Source organism: Microtus oregoni, unplaced genomic scaffold (assembly GCF_018167655.1).
Source record: "Microtus oregoni isolate MIOR12 unplaced genomic scaffold, Mior012 000085F_ref0000168, whole genome shotgun sequence".
NCBI classification, from domain to species: domain Eukaryota; kingdom Metazoa; phylum Chordata; class Mammalia; order Rodentia; family Cricetidae; genus Microtus; species Microtus oregoni.
The window spans coordinates 3,432,297-3,453,364 of NW_024544551.1; the positions used below are offsets into that span (position 1 = coordinate 3,432,297).

Sequence of the window (21,068 nt, forward strand, 5' to 3'; positions counted from 1 at the left end):
GGAAACTTCTCTTTACATTAGATGCAGACCATTACAAAAAATAAAAATAAAAAAACACAACTGACCAAAATGCAGAGAACAAGAGATCCTGTGGTGTTCATTTGCAATTGATAAAACAACAACACAGCTCCTGCAGCTAAGTCTCAGGGATCATCGTGGAAGAGGGGATGGTAAGACTGTAAGAGCCAGAGAAACAGGGAGTTTTCTGTAAGATTGTATTTCCTAGAAATTTCAGAGATGCTACACCCGTGAAGTTTCATCACCATGGCTACCTAAACAAGACCAGAACAACGACGACACCAATGGACATGCTAGCATGGAAAGAGGGAAGCTTGCAGGGTCCAAATTCTAGAAAAAGAACTATGCACAGCTGGGGACTGCTGAGAGTAGGAGAAATGACCTTCCACTGGGAAAAGCCCCAACTTGTTATCTATATCAGGTGGTCAGCTCTGAGATTATATACATATAGGTAACATTATATGGAGTGAGAGGATTGTATTTATATATTTAGGAATCTGCGTGCACGTGTGTGTGTGTGTGTGTGTGTGTGTGTGTGTGTGTGTGTAGCACTAAAAATAATTAAAGAAAAAGAGGCCATGGATTTGAGAGAGGGCGAGGTAAGGGATTGGAGGGTGGAAAGGGGAAATGATGTAATGACATTGTAGTTTCAAAAATAGCAAAGGCACTCAAACAAGCATATCAACCATATACATGGCTTTAATGTTTTAACCAAAAATTAAATTCAGATATTTATTTGTAGGTAACAGCAAATGACCACTTTAGACAATTGAAATCATTTCTCAAGGCATTTTTATGTAATCATGCAATTACAGCACATAATAAAAAGGGGGTGAGAATGCAGTATAAAGCCTGTATCTAGGCATTTAAAATAAAAGCTCCTCAGACAAGTTACAAATGTTTTTACAAACAAAAGTTCCAGGAAAAAAAATGGGAGAAATTAAACCTTCATTATCGACATTCTAAAACCAAATGACATGTGACCTACTGTGCAGCAAGCAGTTATATATTAAATGTCTGTATCCCATGGTCTAAGACTAAATGCATTTTACATTCAAGTTAAGATACTTCAGCACCATTTCAGCTTTTCAAAATGGCCTATACCTTTGGAAATCTGAGAATGAAATATAAATGGTTGATTTTTTAAAATTGTGTATGTAAATTCAAATAGGAAGCATGCATAAAGGGGGTCATTATATTACTTAATGTACTATGAGTAAAATGATTTCTAAAATATTTCCTGACTAAGACTGTAGTATTTTTATACAATCTGGTGAAGATTAATGATCAGAAGTGGAAAACTTTTAGTGAACTACATACCCTCTAAATTCTGAACATAAAGATTTTCTGGAACTAGGCAACATATGCCACGGCCCCACTGGAGATGGGATCTGTGATCTCAATATCATGATATTACTTAGATGGCAAAGAGTTGACTTAACTATGTTGTTTCTTATTTTTCTTTAATGTAAAAACACGTTTCTTTTCAGTCCTTGGTGTTCCTTCTGTCATTCTCATTTCTTCTCTTTGTAAATTTAGAGTTTAGTAGACTAGCTTGTAGTTTTTATCATTATTCTTAGCAAACTAATTCTGAACTTGGTGGTCATTTAGAGAACAGACACCCAAGGGTTAAATATATGAAGGGTTGTGTTGGTACTTCCAAAGCATTCTGGTGCATTTTAAAATTGAGGAAAGGACAGAAATGTGTAGGAATAAACAGCCTCTTAATTGAAAGAAAATCAACCAAAAATTCCAAATTACATTTAAAAGGCAGACATTTCATGGGTTTAAACATATTTTAATTATTAGAAATACATACATGTATACAATTAGTAATTTTTAACTTATGTTTTGAAAAATAAAGTATGGCCATGACAAATAGCAGTGTTTAAATTTTAAATTCTATAGACATATTTTTAACAGTTAAAAATGAAATAAGTTGAGCCTAATTTTCATACTTAGTAAGGTTAGGGACAGTCTTTGTTTTCCAATGTCTATTAAGTAAGTGCTTGGCTTATCCTGTCCCTCCCCTGACGATGACTAAGAGAAAAGTTCTCCTGGAAATTATTGTCCTAAACATCTAAAAGTCATATTATTAGTCTACTTTCTTATAGAGTTAAGAACCTTGGTGAGACGAGATCTTAAATCTCTGCATGCCAGCCTGGTTCAGTATTGATACTGACAGTAGTTTTTGTTTTGTTTTTAAAAGCACGCATATTAAAATATCTCTATCAGATGATTATAATTTGAAAGGATCTTTCTACAGTATTAAAACTGAAAGGCAATCTAAGGCAAAGAGGTACATCAAAGAAGCAATCCCATTGATCAGATACCAGCTCAATCCAAGTTCTGTCTTTATATACTTATGGGTAAGTGTGTACTCAGGCAGGTAAGAATCATGTGTACCGTGTTATCTGCTCTTGGCAACTGCCCCTCTCTGGCCCCTCTCACCTGCTCCTGCAGCGGTGAGTACAGTATGGTGATTAGTAATGGTTACCCTTACAACTCTGTGACATATAAGACAGGATTCCAGCTCGCTGAGAAAGGTCTGCCTGACACATTCTGGCATAGGAGCTACCTTACTTGAGATTTTAATGCTGGTTAATGAAGGAAAACTTCAGCTTAAGCACCAGGAACTTCAAAGTCTAACTTGATTTTCTTCTGCACCTTCTGAATGAAAAAGTTTCCAAATTCAACTGCTGCACAGTTTCACAGTTTGAAGTAAGGTCATAGCAGTCTCATGGTGACACACAGTCCGTGGTTCGCAGAGAGTACCTGTTTCTTTCTTTCCGCCAGCCTCTCAAGTATGCAATGCTATGTGCTTCGCTAATTCGGAGTGTCTTTTGTAAATACACAGAAACATGTACGGCCAATGCCTAAAGAACCTAGGATTATAGTCCTGTGTTTCACACACTAGGTCATCTATTAGAAACGATTTCATTTTTTAGCCTTCCCCTTAATAACTGAACATTTTAGAAGAATACTAGAGTTTAAAAAACATCCAAAAAAGGTTTTCCAGTATTTTTTTTACAGAATTTTAAAGGCGGTTGTGGTGTTAGAGACTCACTGTGTAATCTCTATGTCAGCAGTGACTTAATTTTGCCAACAGTAAGATATGCTGCAGGGTATATCAGCTCTATATTGATCCCACGTCATCGAAATGATTTCCCTATGTCGCTAACCCCCACAATGGTCATATGAAGGTGGCCACATTAGACATTTCCGCCCACAGAAAGATTAAGGGTAGAGGGGAATATTAGCAAATACCAGCCAGGAATTTGGAATTATCTACTTCATTCCAAAACAGAAGCTGACTCAAGTCGGAGTAAAATTAAGCACTTAACAGAAGGGAAATTATCTAGTAAATCTGAAAATGTAAACATAAATTTATATAGGGATGTAACTGAATACACATATATTGCCATCTCTCTGCTAAAGACTAATTTCTCATGACGACCATTATGTATTTGACCTTTCTTCAGCACCAAATGTATCCATTCCTGCTTACACAGTAGGAATATCATCTTTAAATCAATCTACATTGAGTCAAATATAACCCCATCATTTTCGCTTCACTGGTCACTTCAAATTATGGCTCATTTATTAAAATGCCATTTTCCCTTTGCATTATAATATGAAATCTGGGGTTCTTTGAAAGAGCCACATAGGCACCTAAAAAGATTGAAGCACAGTTAATTCACAAAGAACATGAATAAGTATTTAAAATTCCCCAAATAATGCTGATTTGAACGTTCAAGATCCAGTTATGCTAGTTGTTGTGAGAGAATCCGAACAAAATTTCCTTGTTGTTTGCCTTTTAAAATATGTAAGTCCTTCCTACAAAAGCTAACCTATGTTTTTCATATTTCCAAACACCAGACACTGCTTTATCCAATGGGAGTTGGGCTTGCTTTCTAATACCTGTATTAAGAGAGCACACAAAACAAGTCATTAGCAGGATAACATCATGAATTGGCATAACACATAAGATTTTGGTAGGCCTTTTCAGAACTTGATGTAGCAATTTTCCTCGGCCTCAGCAATAATCATCTTGCAAAATTATGTTTGGAACATGATTTAACAGTGACTGGAGGAAAGGAATATGTAATCTGTCAATAGTATGGAGTAAATGTCTGATGTCCACAGTCTGGATATTTAAAAGGCAAAACAAACAGAAAAACTGAAAGAAGGAAAAGTCAAGCCGGAGTTGTGGAACCGGCACCAAAGCAGGTGAGCTCATTCCAGGGAGCAAGAGTGATACATGAGCCAGGAGGCATAGTCATGGCTTCTGAACCATCTTGCATTTTTCCTTCTCTGCCTGCTTCTGGGTGCAGAACAGTGGGTAGAGAGAGGAACAAAACCATGAGCCAGATATTGTCATGTTGAAATGCTGATCACTGGTCCTTGTAAAAGGAAAAACACATTTGCATTCAAATGATAAGCCGGCGATTTTTAAACCACAATTTCTGTGAGGAGAAAGCCCAGGCACGTAGCATTGCTGAAGTAAAAAGGGCCCAAGTCATGTAGGAAGACTGAGGGAAAGGGCTACATGAAGGGAACATACCAGATTATTGGGTGGATTTTACATCTCACCAGAAAGGTGTCAAATGTCTGACTGGCATGAGAAGCAACCAGTGAGCTAAGAGTGACATGCCATGAGAGTTAGGGAAGGACGGCAATAATGACAGCATGAGGTCACAAACTTCACCATCACACTGCCCACATGGCTTTATGTGCAATTTACTTCCTGCTCAAAAATGTCAGATAGTTTTCATGGCCCCCAGAAAGAAGCTCAGAATTCCTAGCTCATTCTTCACTTGTCCTTTTGAACGGATCACGGTTGACAAACCCAACTGGAAGATCTCTTTGTAAATATTGCCTGCAATCCCTTCCACGAGGAAGTTGTCTGTGACTCTGATGCCTCCAGACACGCCCTTCCTCAGCTTTGCTTTGGTAGTTCTGAGTCCTCAAGGCCAAATTCAAATGTTGTTCTGAAGTCAATTCTATATTTCTGTCGAGACGAAGTAATTCATGAATGAAGGGTTGAGTGGGACACTGTAGGCACCAGGCCTCTACCTGGCCATGGATATATGGTGTGAACAAGCAATTAGACCCTGGTCATTTGGGGTAAGGAAGGATACAACATTAAAGAAATTTAAGTGGACTACTCAGAAATTGCTATAGTAAGTCTACAAAGTAACCATTGCTCCCTAATACCAGGTTAGAACTTTAAATACACAGTACACAGTGAGAGTAAGTAAGCAAATGGAGAATGAGTTATTAAGAAATATAAAACTTAAATGAATCAACTACATATTAATTTTTATGATAAATTATTTTAGATTATGGAGCCTTCATTGATGCTGAGAAAAAGTCCATGCTTGGTGGACCAATGACCTAGGTAAGTTTTCTGTGCTGTGGACATGTTCAAAAGAGTGTAATTTTCCAGTATTATCTCTTTACTGTTATGAACCTCATTTACTTCTAATAATATGATAATGCTTACAAAGTACAGAGTGACTCTGTTCCGTTATGTAAGTAAGAAAAGGGTCCTGCGTGAGGTAACATGGTGCCTTTAAGCTACCAGTATCTCTGCAATATCAGTGCAAAGATGATGTGTGTTCAGTTACTCCCATAGTCTTCTCACTGTTTGGAAGGCACAACTAGCATAACATGAAGCAAGCAAAGCTTTGAAGGAGTCAGGCAAAACAGGTAGCAACCGGGCAAACTTACTCTACATCCTTCTTCACTAAAGAACTTCTGCTTAATATTTATGGGCTGAGATTCCTTCTAAGATTCTGAAACTGTTTTGGGGACTAAGGGATTTATAGAGGGAACACACACACACACACACACACACACATACACACACACCCCACACACATTTTGCAACCAGTACATGAAAGTGTACCTTGGAAAATGCTTTGAATTTCTTTTCATCCCCATCAGGGAGCATAGAGGAAAGAGAGGAAAGCCCATAGGTGTGGCTCCTACAAGCTCACTCGCACTGTTTAATGAGCAATTTGTTGGTCTGGACCACAACAGAACTTGGCAGATAAATACTGCATCTTTCCACGTGAACACTGTTTAAGTTATAGTTTGAGTAAAACCTCACTGCATCCTCTTTCTCTAGTATTGTCAAAAGTAATAACATGGTTCCAACAATTAATTATTGTTTTGCTTTACTTACAAGGAAGCTATAGTAGTAGAAGCAAACACCGATGCTGTATAAATCCAGGTGACAAAACTTGTAAGCCTTTCCCAGTCTTTTGGCTAATATAAAGAACAAAGCTCCTTATAAAAGAAATTACCTAGCTTGCCAAATAATACTTACGGTGAAATTGTGCAGCCTGAGGCATAGGCATGGTGTCCTGTGTAGCGAATGTCACAGCGTACAATATTGTTACTGTAGTCTGATTCAGGCACCAGGTAGCTGGGGTTTACACTGACCTGCACAACAAAAAGAATTGTGAGCTGGGTGGCCATGGTGGCACATGCCTTTAATTCCAGCACTCAGGAGACAAAGGCAGGTGGATCTCAGTGAGTTCGAGGTCAGCCTGGTCTACAGAGAAAGTTCCAGGACAGCAAGGACTATTACACAGAGAAACCCTGTCTCAAACAAACAAACAAACAAAAAATACCATGATGAAAGACTTCTTATTCACTGTATACTGTTATTCCCTCCTACTTCTAGAGATGCCAAAGTGAAATTGCTAACAAGGGACTCAGTTAAATCAAGCAAGAAAAGTAGTTAGTTTAAGTAAAGCATATAGTTAAACACTGTATACATTACAAAGGAAGTTGTGTAAATTTCTCTGAGCTCTTTTTAAAAACATCATACCCTGGGTTCCTTAAAAATTGTTTTGAAGAGTGTTTGATTACTTTCAAGACCATGATTATTTAATATTTGAAACCAGAGAAAGGGAATGTATTGAATTGTCAGGGTCAATTACATGTGTTCAAAGCCCCTACCTTTAGAATATAGTTTCCAGGTTGTACGTCTGTGATATCAATCCACTGGCAGTCTATGTCTGCTGCATAGGTATCATAACATCCTGGACTCAATCCCTGAAATCAGCAAAATTGGAAAAATTATATTTTAGTGTATGGCTAGACCAAGCTAAAACAAACATGGTATGATTGGTAAATTAGAATAATTTGACATAAAAATCATACTTCTCTTTCATCTCCATTGAGAACCACATATTACCCAGTCTTATAATATCTGAGGCTTTATAGGGACTGCAGTAGGAAGTAGTGAGTCTTACTTCACAAGTCATCAGTGGAAAATAGTCTTATGCAACAATATAGGCCTCCACCATAATTCAAGTTATCACCCCAGGTTCTATCAGAGAACTCCCCTGCATTGACCTTTGTGTGTTGCAGTTGTCTATGGACTTTTGTCATATTTAGTTTTATAGTTAGTATTCATCCATTTCTGCTGTATCTTATAATCATATTACAAAAACACCTCAAGGGTAGAGTCTAGTTGTATCCTTGAATAACTAACATTGATTATTATTTTGTGCCAGAACTGTTTTAAACATATTACATGAAGCCAGTTCTCACAACTGCATGAGACAGGTGTATTACTGTCTCCATTTTATTTTATTGATAAGGAAACCGAAGCACACTAAGGTCAAATAGCTTATTCCAGGGCAAACAGCTAGGGATTGACTGAGTTGGTTTCAAGATTATATAAACAGGGTCTAGGGTACCTTTTCTCAGTTACTACATTTCCACTATCAAATAATCAGTAAAATCTTTGTTGAGTCAGAAGTATGGATATATTCCCAAACTGGTCCATACTGCACTAGTCCGCATGCTAAAACATTCACACCAACAAGACATCTGTTGTGTCATAAGGCTACCAGGAGAAAAACCCAAGAACATATGGTCCTTGCTCTTGTGAAGCTGAAGAAATTTTCTCCTACTGGGGGAGACATATCTTCGTACTTTCCTATTTCCTCATGAGAACTTTTAACTTTAAGATTATCAGTGTTTTCATTCTGCTAATCAGAGTTGATTAAAAACTGTATGTTACAGTCACTTGAGCACAGCGGTGCCATCCAAAATCATCTCTCAAGTTTGCTTTGGTGCTTAAGGTCATTTTGGCCAACAAAGAAAACAAAAGCCTCTCAACGTGCTTTAGGGGTGTGGGCTTAGCTACATCTGGATTTGGGAAGAGTGAGCAATTTTGCTAATCGTAGTGCAGGACAGCATAGACAGGCCAACTCGAGATTGCTCGAGCCACAGGAATAAGAGCGATCATTGCCTGGGTTCCCACCTTGATCTGTTCTCATTTTATGTGTAAGATAGGAAATACAAGAGAAGGAACTTTTGGTTCCACACACCCTTCTCTGATTCTGGCACCTTACACACTAAGTGACTATGAACTGCTGCCACTACCATTACTACTATTCCACACGTGACTTTCTAAATTATGCACTGGATTAGATACCCATCAAAGACAGGTGTAAGTAATAAGTAATGCTCCATTTCCAAGTGAATACAAGTGTTTCAGAAATGCTGAAGCTATCACTGTTGGCATACACCTTTAATTCCCATTCTCAGAATGCTGAGGCAGGGAAACAATTTAAGTCCATGAATTTGACACTGGTCTCGGTCACACAATCTTAAAGCACTGTGTGTGTGTAAGCATAAATTGCTGACGGTGTTACGCTATGATTCACTAACTCACAGAACTTAATTGAACTTGCAAATAAATGCCCGACGTTACCCCAGCCACTGAGCAAGTAGACATTTCAGTATTCAAAGTCAAATATAAAACTAAATTGAAAGTATAACTTCATTCTAGACTATCTAAATTCATTATCTGGTTCCAGCAAAACATAACTGTTTGCTACTTTTAATCAATGAGTATGATGTGTCTATTTTTAATTATGCATGAATTTAGTATGTACATTTATAATTTTAGAACATGTGGTTTTTATATATAACATAGGCATAAGTTATACCTAGTTATATACATAAACATTTAGTGAACATGAAACTAGTATAACAAAACTAATAAAAGTCAATATTAGGGATCTTTGTGAACGTTCTATTTTTTTTCTTTAAATGAATTCTGTTCAAGAGACTATTGAGGAAAAAAACTGAATACATCACTTACAATGCAAAACCTGCTATAAAAAAAATTGTTAAGACTTGTGTAGAGAAGGATGCACATAAAAAAGAGTGAGATTATGCCAGAGAATGGGGGAGCTTATGGTACTGAAATATTCACCCCCCCCACAAGTGTTCTATCTTAGGATACTAGGACCGACATGTGTTATTTTCTGAATAGGGAAAATAAGTGCCCCAGATCCTCTCCTGGTGATCACAGAATAAGAAGGCAATCTCTGGACGGGTACATGCTTAATATATGGGTGGCTTTCATCTTTCACTTAAAGCATATGTCTTGCCCCTCCCAACCTATGTTAAATATAACCACTTCCCTTTCTAACCACTTTGATGAGCTAAGCTCAGAGGAAAGAAGTATGGTCCACACATGTTGGTCACTAAAAAGCTTCCGGCCACAACCTTGGAATCTGCTCCCCAAGATGACGACTGCTGATGTCTTTGTGCCCTGAGTAATGTACATTCAGGAGTTACTTGCCAAGAGCTGGGCTGGAGTAAAATTATAATGTCCTTTTACAAATTAGGGTTTTGGATGAAAGTACTGACATAGTTTTTAACCGACACACATTTTCCAATTCTCAAGCATACAATAGTGCTTAGCCCAGCACTATTAAAAACAAATTCGTCCAGAGGACAGCTGACATTAATTACACTGGAGGTTTAAATATACATGTGTGGAGAAGGAAATGTGTCTTTCTGTTCTCATTTGCATTATTGAAAGTGATGCTGTTTCGAGTGTTTTTAAGAAACTGACTTCGACTTTTTGTTCTAACTTTAGGCACTATTCCATGTTAAGCCTGAAGGTGGGAAAGAGAATGGTTTTGCAGGTAAGAGAACGGTTGTACATTGCCAAGAGTTATTTATAGCCGATTACAGAATGCGGAACGAAGGCAGCTGTTTTAAGTCGTTCGTGTGTATTCAGAGAGTAAACTACTTTCCGTTGTGTGGCAAGGATCCACACTGGCCTTCTGTGGCCACCAGCAGGGGCTGCACGCACAGCTGGAACCACTTTAAAAGCAATTTGCACCACCCAGTCCTTTGCCTTTTCCCAATTGCTTTCCACGTCGATAAGATAACCTCAAAATGAAACAAAGGCTTGAAAAAAGAAGGGTGGGGGAGAAAGAAAATAGCTGAAGACCTTGTCTTCATCATCTCTGGATATCTGTGGATTCCTGATGTCTGAGCGCCAGCCTACCTGTGTGTGTGCAGTGCACGCAAAGCGCCTATGGTAGCCGTAGTCACAGGAGGTATCCTCGAGACAGAAGCTTGCTTTGTGGCCTTCAGCCACTCTCCTCTGTGTGTTGGCATCAAGCAGGTCGTAGTGGCTGAATTCATCCATGCTGTGGTAATGTCTAATGTCCCACACAATGATAAAACAACAGTCAGTGACATGTAGAGAAAATAATGAGGACAGTGAATGACCTCCTTATCTCATAGATTCGATGGTGTTGTGCTCACAAATTCAAACAGGGCAAGTTTATCTTCTTGTCTTTTAATTTCTTAAAGGTTTATTTATTTTGCATATGTGAATGTTTTGCTTATAAGTTATATGTGCACCATGCATATTCCTAGTGCCCAAGGTCAGAAGCGGACATTGAATCCTTTGGAACTGGAGATGAGATATGGGCAGTTATGAACCTCCATGTGGGTACTGGGAATGGAACCTGAGTCCTCTGCAAGAGCAGCAAGTGCTCTTAACACTAAGTCATCTCTCCAGTCCAAACCTCCTTCCCTCTTTCTAGATGGGATTTCACAGTGTAGCTATGGCTGTCCTGGAACTTACTCTGTAGAACATGCTGGCTTGAATTCAGAGATCTACCTGCCTCTGCCTCCTAAGTGCTTGGAGTAACGGCATGTGCCACCATGCCTAGCTACCAAGTTCATCTTCTTGGAGGGATATTCATGACAGATGCTTTTGTTTTTCTAAGAAGGACATAAATGAATCAAAACTGCAGGCTTTTAACTTTACTTCTCGGTAAGGACAGAATATGTGTTTCTTTACACAGAGCTTTATCTTTGAACTTTAAATGGAGAAAACTGAATATCTGTTCTTGTGACCTGTGGAGTCTCAGATGTATGTCCCCGGGTGTCACTTCTGATGGTGGTGATATGACGGTTTTAAACAAGAGCTTTACTCAAGGGAACTTGCTAGGACTGTCTAAAAACTAGAGTTCCAAAGTTTTAAAGTCTTTTCGGAAGTGCAAGGGGGAAACAATAGCATGTTTTTCTACTACTATTGTTTAAATAGTACAAACTTTCATTTCAAAATAAAATTTAAATAGTCTTTCTATTTTAATATGGAAACTGTGCATCTTAAGTCTGCTTTCCTCTTATTCATTAAGTAGAAGGCTCCTGAGCTCTTCCTCATCTCACATGGGAGAGGAGCAGCAATGAGAAAGAGTTTGGATTTCTGCGAGAAGGAGACCACACATCAGGATTTCCTGGCCCTGACTAGTTGGCACATTACCTCGCAAATGATGGCATAACCATGTGTAACTTAAAATTGAAACTTTTAATTTATAAAGAGTAGGGAAACCCATCTGGGGCTGATATGGGCCTTTCCAAAGATGGAAGTGGATCATTCCTGAAGTCTGTCTCATGTGTGCTCCATTGAGAATGAATGGCCTCTGAATCCTTAAAGATAACCAACTGCACATGGTCTTGTCTATAGCAGACACTTTTACAGACTAGTCAGTTCTACCCTTAGCCATTATGGTGTCCTTTCAACAGTTTTAACGAACCTGACTTAAGTTTCCAATTCAAAAGATAATAGGATTTAGTGGTGAAGGGCCTATTTTTAAGGTTTAACATCATTCAATGAATCAAACTGTATAGTAAAAGTTCTAAGTATAAACAATAGCAAATCTCTGGCTTTAGGCAAGACATGTGAATAGTTATCTGAAAGCTGTAAAGGGCCCAGAGTATGAGAGGCCCATCTACTTACTGGTGACAGCTGTGCCACTCCCAGGAATATCGAGGGCGGCTTGGTAGGAAGTCAGATGTCCCTTGGTTTTTCACTCTTTGGGGAAATCGTAGCAGTACCCTGTGATCATAATCTCTGACATCCGCCCTATATGCTGAACTGTGGTTTTAGAGAAGAAATATTAGAGCCAGTGAATACCTATGAGAAACAAAACTACAAAGAAGAGCTCACTGTTACGAGGTAGTGTCATCTCCCCTTCCCCAACTAGCCTCTCAGGGCAAAGAGACAGTCCTGAGCTCCTGTCCAGTCCTGGAAGGATAAAAACGTATCTGGTGGATGAGTAAATGAAGGACGATAGGAAAAACCTACAGAGCTTAAAATTAGTATTTACACTAAAAAAAAATGATTGACAAGAGACTCTGCTTCTAAAAACTATGAAATAGCTGTAGTAATGATCACGTGCCTAAAAAGATCCAAGATATCTATTCATAAATTGGTAGTTCTAAGAGATAAAGTGGGGAAGCACTCTAAAATAAGACAGCTAGCTTGAGACAGACAGCTTTATACTTCACTATCATCAGACAGGGGGCTGTTCTCTACTATTTTCCAGAGTTCTCAGGAGTGAAATTCAGCTGGAAGTTCTTCCCTTATCCCTACGACCATAAAAACGTCAACGAGGAAAAAAGGTTCATATAGCACTTCTGGGATGCTACTACGTTTTAATGGTCTGGGTCGGAATACCATGAGTGACCCATTTTACTAAAAGTACCACCAGAACTATGCAAGCATCTTCTGCTCCCTCTGCTGGCTGCCAGCAGCAAAATGGGATAATTCCAAGTCTAGAATAGCTATTTTATTTTGGGACCGACGGGAAAACAAAACTCTTGCTCACAGTCTTATACCAAAACAACCCAGTTAATCACCGCCTGAAAGAAATGTGGAATGCGGTCTTTACCAATGGGGGGCGCCACCGTGGCAAACACAGCCCTAGACCATTAGGGAATAATAACCAGAGATTCCTTTCTAGCCCTCCTCCCCCATGTTGTTGATCGCTGAGTCCTGTATTGTAGAAAGCTGTTGGAAGTAATTTGCCCCAATGCCTAATAGGAATCTTGGTAAAGAACCTGAGACCCAGTCTCCAGAATAAGGATTCCCCACCCCCGCGCCACACGCACACCCGATTTGCGCCTCTCAATGAGGTGGTACCCATAAGAACATTCCAAATTAACTCTCTCTCCAAGTCAGCCTGCCCAGGAGGTCACGTCCCACTTCCCAGTCCTTGTCCCACTTCCCAGCCCTTGTCTGCACTGAACAGCCGCAGAATTAGGTGCCTGGTGATCCCAGGATCAAGATGGGGAGCCGGGCTGTGGAAATCCATACCTGGCCAGGCAGTTTTCTTCCGCAGCGCATCTCAGGTTGTACATAGCCATCTTCTGGACATACGTGGATGCCTGGATGTAGTAGGGGTCCGGCACCAGGTCCGGCAGACCTAAAAATAAGAAAAGCAGATGACCTCTGAGTCCAGGTCCCCTCTTTGTCACCCTTTGCCCACCAAGTCCGCCGGGTGGGGCTGAGTGTGTGGTAGAACAGGGAGCGCCAAGGCTAGGAAGGAAAGGGAAGAGGAAGCTGCTGGAGCCAGGAACGCTGTTTCCATCAGATTTCAGAGTTGGCAGGTCAGGCGAGGGGGAAGGGGGGGGGGGGGTCGAGTCTGCGGGGACCAGAGCCCGCCAAGCTCAGACGTCTAGACCGCACCGACTTGCGGCCAGGGTGCCCAGGTGTCTTAGGTTCACCTGGGGGTGCTTACCGTACTGGAAGTAACCAGTGCCATATCCGGGTCGGTACCTGCTCCCAGGCCGGGGCCTCTCATATGTGTCGTAGTAGTTATAATAGGGATTGTCGTCGGAGTACTTGTAGGGATTGTAGGGGTCGTCGCCCACCATGCGGTCTACGTGGCTGGGAGGTCTCAGGTTACTGAGCTGCGGGGGCTGTGGCGACTCAGTCCGGTTCCCTGTGCGCCGTGAGGCTCCATCGCGAACCCCCGACGGCGAGAAGCCAGCTTGGAACCAGTGGCGGGCGGCGGGCCGGGGACGGCTGGCGGCGACCCCAGATGGGCTTGGTGTCCGCGCGCGAGCAGAGGCCGTGCGGTTGTCACGCAGCAACAGAATAGGCGTGCGCGGCTGCGGGGCGGCGTTGCCGTCGGGTCCCGGTGCAGTGACACTGGGGTCGCGGCGACGCTGCGGTTGATACTGCGCCCCCAAGCTCAGCAGACTAAACACCTGCCCGTTGTTCTCCCATTGGATTGTCTGGCGCCAGGCGCCCGGGGCCGCGGGTGGCTCGCGCGGGGCCTGCGGAGCGCATCGTAGAAGGGGACAGAGCTGCAGCGGCCCCAGCAGAAGCACGGTCCAGGCGAAACGCATGGCTCTCCCGGCTAGTCCCTTCTCGGGGAGGACGTGGCTGGGAGAGAATGCAGACGGGGCTCAGATCCCGCGAAGGAACGAGACCTCTTCGGGCCGGGAGGAGGGAGAGGCGCGGGGATGGGTCGCAGTGAGTCGTGCCAAGGGCGGACGGCAGACCCTGCCCCCCAGCCCCGGCGGCCGTCGGACGTGGCACAGTCTCTCTCTCCCCTTTCCCAGTCCTGGAAGGCGACAGGGAGCGGCGTGCGATTGTCCCGGAGAGCGCACAGTGTCTGGAGTAAAAGAAGGGGGAGAGATTTTAAACTTTCTGACAAGTTTGCAGTTACACAAGCCGTTCTGGCCTCGCTGCCCCTCCGCTATTTGTTCACGTACTGCGATTGGAAACGTGCAAGGCGGACAGCTCCTCCACTCTGCCCCTCCTCCCCTTCCCGCTCCACTCCCCTCCTCCCCAGACACGTTGCACAGGGAGAGTTAAGGGGAAAGAACAAAACGGAACACACATTCTGAGACACACTCGGCTTAATCTGGGCCGAACATGCAGGAATTTCAAAAGACTCAGACAGGCGAAGGCAGCCAGGCCATGGGTCCAAGCCAAAATATGCATGAAGAAAAATGCTATTAGGTCACCAGCCCTGGAGAGGCGGGAAGTCAAGAGGTGGGGAGAGCATTGGGGCCAAAGTGTGCATGTTGGGATGGGGGAGGTTGTGACTAACGTTTATCCATAAAGAAGTTAAACCAGACGAATTTCCCAATGCACACTCACCCCGCTTTTATGGGAAGCGCCCTCCTCAGCAAATAAACCCCAGGATATCAAATTTTGTTTTTCTGGCTGTAGGTAATATGAGAAATGGGTTACAAATCTGTTTCCTACAGTGAGTATTTTAATAACCAAAGTGAAAATTTACAGCGAACAAAGTTTGCTAGGTTGAAGCAGTGAATAAATATCTCTCTCCCTCTCCCTCTCCCTCTCCCTCTCCCTCTCCCTCCCCCCCCACCTCTCTCTCCAGATAGCCAGACCAATTAGCACTTTAAGTGACAATGAAGATCTTTCATGCCTACTGTGTACCGGAGAGTGGTCAAAGACGTCTTCAGGTAGACAGACGATTGATTTGACTTCTTGCTCTTTCTCTTCTGTGTCTAATAAGAAGGTTTGACGTCACACTTTAAACTCAAATTACCAATATTAAATGTTGAAATTCAATAAAGTGTCCAGTAGCAGCTTTTGATTCCTTTTGCGCTCTAAACAGAGGTGTTACAAGATCAACAGCCTTAGAGTTCAGAGTTTGGTACAAAGAAGGCAGTAGGTGTGGCCAGGAGAAGGAGTGGGAGGACAATCTGCGACTGGGGAGAGATGCCTAATAGACCAGCTATTCACATCCCACTCAGGGTCCGGGAAGCTCTGGGCCCAATTCAAAGGAAAATTGCTACTCAGTGGCCCTGTTTAAACTGCTAGGCAAAACCAGAGTTTAGCATCCATTTTATTGGTCCCATCATTGAGCTGTTGTCTAGACACACTTCACTCTCACCTCTTAGTCTCTGGCTTTCCATAACTGATCACCCCACGAGGCGGTTGGTGGATATCTGCTAGTTTGTCTGCTCCACAGCCATTTCCCCTTTCTTACTGTTCTTTGGGAAACTCTGCAGGAACCTCTGACCCCACCTCCCCCGCCACAGTCACCCCATTTCCCCACCCCTGTAGTGAGGTTGGACTGGGAAGACATCCAGGAGACTTCATCACTTCAAGAAGTGGTCATGAGATCTGAGTTTGTCCTAATTAATCTGCCTTCCTAGAATCTGAATGTCAAGTTGGTCACATGGCCAAAGATGTTCCTCCTCCCACTGCTAGAAAAAGTGACAACTTCTGGCTCTCCAGCGTTTTCTTCAGATTTTCTCGTGTGTTCTACTGTGCATTGACATAGTCGGCTTCTGTCATCTGCCACTGGAGCATCCTGACTGACAGGGGAGGTGGGGCTGCTTCTCTCAGCTAGTTAAACCACAGGATAGAGAGTCCAGGGTAATGCGTCTGACTTTTTTGAGTCAAGTTGGATGGAGCCCATACATGAGCATATACCTTTCTTGGTCACCAAGGGATATGACACAGAATTTTGCCCACATGTGGTAAATATATTGCATTATGATAAAGATAAACTTTAGGAACAAAAATACTCCAGCCAGTCAGCCGCGAATCCTTCTCTGAACAGAACCATCTCTAAGATAGCGCTAGTTGTCATTTTACTGGCTGCCTGAAAGATTTAATAACTACTGGATTTCTCTAGACCTGGTAAGGGAGATAGAGAGAAAGAAAGAAAGAAAGAAAGGAAGAAAGAGGCATCTGTAATTTGGATGGACAGATGAAATTATAAGGAGAAGTGGAAGAGACTGACTATAATTATCTTTCATCTGAAAAAGTCTCTACATCTGCCAGTGAACAGTTCATCTCTAGAAGAAAGCCTGGGGATGGTTATTACGTGACCACAGGTTTCTGAGGGAAGACCTTTGCTGTGGAGGTCGAGTTGGATCACAAGAACAAAGCAGCTCCTATTGGGAGAGTAGAAAGTATGTCAGTTAACTTGCCTTTGTTTCCAGTTCTGGTATTTTGGGAGGGAGGAAGTGGGAAAAGGGAAAGAAGGAGAAGGGAGGAGAAGAAAATGCTTCTCTGTATATGTGTTTTATTTTTTTTCTGGTTCTTAGTTCTTTGTCAGATTGAACAAGCCAAATCCTCTTAAAAGTATTTTTCCAAGTTTCAAAATCTCTGATTTTCTTGAATATCCATTTATTCTATTTTCAATTCATTCACTGCATTATGAATGAATTATGGCCATTAATTACATTAGTTACATTATGGCCATTAATATTGCAAAAATAATTCCTCGAGTGACTTTAAAATATTGGGTACTTTTATGTATACATAGGATAGAGATAATTTTCACCTTTTAAGTGTTTTCCATTAGCGAAACTCTATTGCACATTTATTTTACAGAATCTCTCATAAGCACATTTGTGCTTTGCAGAGCAGTGTAATATATAGATGATTTGTACACAGGATCACTAAACATTCACAGTGCACCAGGCTCATCGTTTTCTCCCAGTTTGCTTCAAAAGATTTACAACCGTTTCGTGGAAACAGAAATAACTGCTCAGAACAGTCACAATGTGCCTTGTTAATTTTCTTTACTAAACACACACATTTGATCATATACGCACAATTTCAGGGGTTGTGGGATATGCCAATGGGTTCATTAGCACAGACTCTAAATGCCATAAAAGAAAAAGAAAAGCTCATTTTCTCCTTCTTTCATTTCCTCCAAACCCTCTTGCTTTAGACTTAGCTCTCTGGGAGAAAAAGATAACATGTGGCCACCACATTGAGGACAATGGAAAGTGTTTGCCACCCTGGAGTGATACCGTGCACCGGTGCGTGTGCTCCTTTCTTAGAGGCAAAATGACTGTTTTCAAAATTAGACAAACCAGTTTCTTTGCACTCAATGCTCAAGTTAATAAAAAAGTAATACTAGCAGCAATTATAATGATGATAGTAACTAGCTGTGTCAAGATGCCCCCAGCTCCTTAACTTTGGTAAGATGCACAATTGATCCCAATTTGAAGCCAGGTTTTTTTGTTGTTGTTTTTATGTTTGTGGACAGATCTATGGCTTATATCAAAAACGAGGAAATCATCCCTTCCACCCCCATCTTTTTATTTTTTATTTTATTTATTTATTTATTTATTAAAGATTTCTGTCTTCCCCACCACCGCCTCCCATTTCCCTCCCCCTCCCCCAATCAAGTCCCCCTCCCTTGTCAGCCCAAAGAGCAATCAGGGTTCCCTGCCCTGTGGGAAGTCCAAGGACCACCCACCTCCATCCAGGTCTAGTAAGGTGAGCATCCAAACTGCCTAGGCTCCCACAAAGCCAGTACATGCAGTAGGATCAGAAACACATTGGCATTGTTCTTGAGTTCTCAGTAGTCCTCATTGTCCGCTATGTTCAGCGAGTCCAGTTTTATCCCAGGCTTTTTCAGACCCAGGCCAGCTGGCCTTGGTGACTTCCTGATAGAACATCCCCATTGTCTCAGTGTGTGGGTGTACCCCTCGTGGTCCTGAGTTCCTTGCTCGTGCTCTCTCTCCTTCTGCTCCTGATTTGGACCTTGAGATCTCTGTCTGGTGCTCCAATGTGGGTCTCTGTCTCTGTCTCCTTTCATCGCCTGATGAAGGTTAATATTCAGGAGGATGCCTATATGTTTTTCTTTGGGTTCCCCTTCTTATTTAGCTTCTCTAGGATCACTAATTATTTTTTAAAGCAAGGTTCCATTTCTACCAAGTAATAAAAGTCCCTCTCCACTCACATAAGTTCTTATACAAGCTGCATCTACTTCCTCCCCTTTGGTTCTCTGAGCAGCACTATGGAAGTAGACAGCAAAGACAAGTCCCTGACTAAAGGAGTCAAGAAAGAAGCCAAGAAGAAGGTGGTTGATCCATTTTCTAAGAAAGATGTATGATGTGAAAGCTCTGTCTATTCTCAATTTTAAAAAACATTGAAAAACACTCATCACACGGATTCAAGGAACCAAAATTGAATCTGACGGCCTCAGGGGTTATGTGTTTGAAGAGAGTTTTGCTGATGTACAGAATGACAGAGTTGCGTGTAGAAAATTCAAGCTAATTACTGAGGACGGTCAGGGCAAAAGCAAGACAAAAGAAAGAACGCCTGCCTGCTCTTCCAAAGGTCCTGAGTTCAATTCCCAGCAACCACATGGTGGCTCACAACCATCTGGAGTGAGGTCTGGTGCCCTCTTCTGGCCTTCAGGCATACACGCAGAAGGAATACTGCATACATAATAAATAAGTAAATAAATAAATAAATAAATAAATAAATATTTAAAAAGAAAGAACGAAAAAGCAAAACAAAACAAAACAAAAAACATCTGATTAACTTCCATGGCATGGATCTTACCCAGGACAAAATGTGTTCCATGGTCAAAAAGTGGCAGACCAGACCATGATTGAAGCTTATGTTGCTGTCAAGATAACTGATAGTTCTTTGCTTCTTCTGTCCTGTGTTAGTTTCTCTAAAAACATAACAACCAGATAGGTCCTGTGTACAGCACCAGCAGGTCCTCCAGATATGGAAGATGATAAAAATCATGACCCGAGAAGGCCAGACAATTATCTTGGAGGAACTGGTTAATATATTGATTGCAGACAGCATTGGGGAAAACGTAAAGGCCTGCAAGTCCAGTTATCCTCTTCACAATGTTTTCCTTAGAAAAATTAAAATGTGGAAAAACCCAAGTTTGAATTGTGAAAACTCATGGAGCTCTACTGATGACGTGTCAGAGGCTAAAGTTGAACGAACTGATGGATATGAACCAAGAAACTGTTTTAAATTCCAGACTTCCAATAGTGACAAATAAAAAGTCCAAAGGTCCTGAGTTCAATTCCCTGCAACCACATGGTGGCTCACAACCATCTGTGATGAGGTCTGGTGCCCTCTTCTGGCCTGCAGGCATACAGACAGAACATTTTATACATAATAAATAAATAAATATTTTAAAAAAAGAAAAAAAAGTCCTGTTTGTGAAAAAGAAAGAACGAGAAATTAAAACACCAAGTCTTCAGAACTTGCTAGAGAAGTTTATATTCACAGGATATGGAATTATTGAGAAAGTTAAAAATGTAAAGCAGGACCTTTGAATTATCAGAACCAGAACAATAACTCCATAACCAGAGAACCAGTGTGTGAGCATTGACTCTTTGGTTTGGGGGCTAGAGAGATGGCTCGGAGCTTTAGTGTGCTTTCTACTCTTCTAGAGAACCCAGACTGGTTTTTCTGCACCAATCAGGCTGCTCATAAGCGCCTGTATCATCGGGCCTCTGTGGACAACTGCACACAATAACACACAACCCCACCCCCCCACACACAAATAAAAATGGAAAAGTATGTAGCACAGAAAGCACATGTGAATCTTGTTCTTCAGTAAAGTTTGCGGCTTGTGTCGAGTTTGCTGACACCCTGTAGTTTTAACACAGCAAAGGAAATCATCAAAAAGAAGTGGAAAATGAAAGTGCAAAAACACATTAAAGAAAAGAAGCAATTATGAATTATGACATCTTACATAAGAGGGGTGAACTGAGTGTGTAGTGAAGGTATTGATTATCAGAAAAGATCATCTAAAAAGTGCACAATGAGATACAGATCCCCAACTTTTTCTAGCTGGAGCAGAAGGAGACCAGCGAGTGGACTTGAAAGCTAACAGCGTCTTTACAGGCCTTGTTCTCCAGCCTTGCTTTCTGCCACATGCCACTTCCAGGTATTCACCCAAATATAAAACGTAGACAGTTGGTACACATTTGTCTGTGTGTTAAGACAAACTAAAAAAAGAAAATAAGTAAACAAACTGTCTAGAAATAGCCCAGAAATAATGAATTTTAAATATATCTGGCTTGCTTACCTAGCCCCTTTGGCCACCTAAGGAAGGGAAAAGTGGAATTTAAGTGTGGGGAATAGAAAAGTATTTTATTCTGCTGTCTTTAACGGATCTCCCTATGTGAGTTCATAAAGAATGTTAGTCTAG

General features: G+C 41.5%; 1 protein-coding gene and 1 pseudogene across 2 annotated transcripts; one reads left to right on the forward strand and one right to left on the reverse strand.

Moving 5' to 3' along the window:
• Positions 1-742: 742 nt before the first annotated feature.
• LOC121441932 (protein-lysine 6-oxidase) lies at positions 743-14,835 on the reverse strand. Of its 2 annotated transcripts, XM_041643332.1 has the most exons (7): positions 13,887-14,835; positions 13,463-13,571; positions 12,104-12,241; positions 10,355-10,511; positions 6,991-7,086; positions 6,353-6,468; positions 743-3,939 (listed from the first exon to the last, which is right to left on the reverse strand). In XM_041643332.1, exons 1-7 carry the CDS (start codon positions 14,497-14,499, stop codon positions 3,933-3,935), a joined length of 1,236 nt encoding a protein of 411 aa, XP_041499266.1. In that variant the 5' UTR covers positions 14,500-14,835; the 3' UTR covers positions 743-3,932. The 2 variants fall into 2 exon arrangements, with proteins under 2 accessions (XP_041499266.1, XP_041499267.1); XM_041643333.1 differs by lacking the exon at positions 743-3,939 and having other exon boundaries at positions 6,349-6,468.
• Positions 14,836-18,896: 4,061 nt separating this feature from the next.
• LOC121441944 lies at positions 18,897-19,907 on the forward strand (annotated as a pseudogene).
• The last annotated feature ends 1,161 nt before the right edge of the window (positions 19,908-21,068 follow it).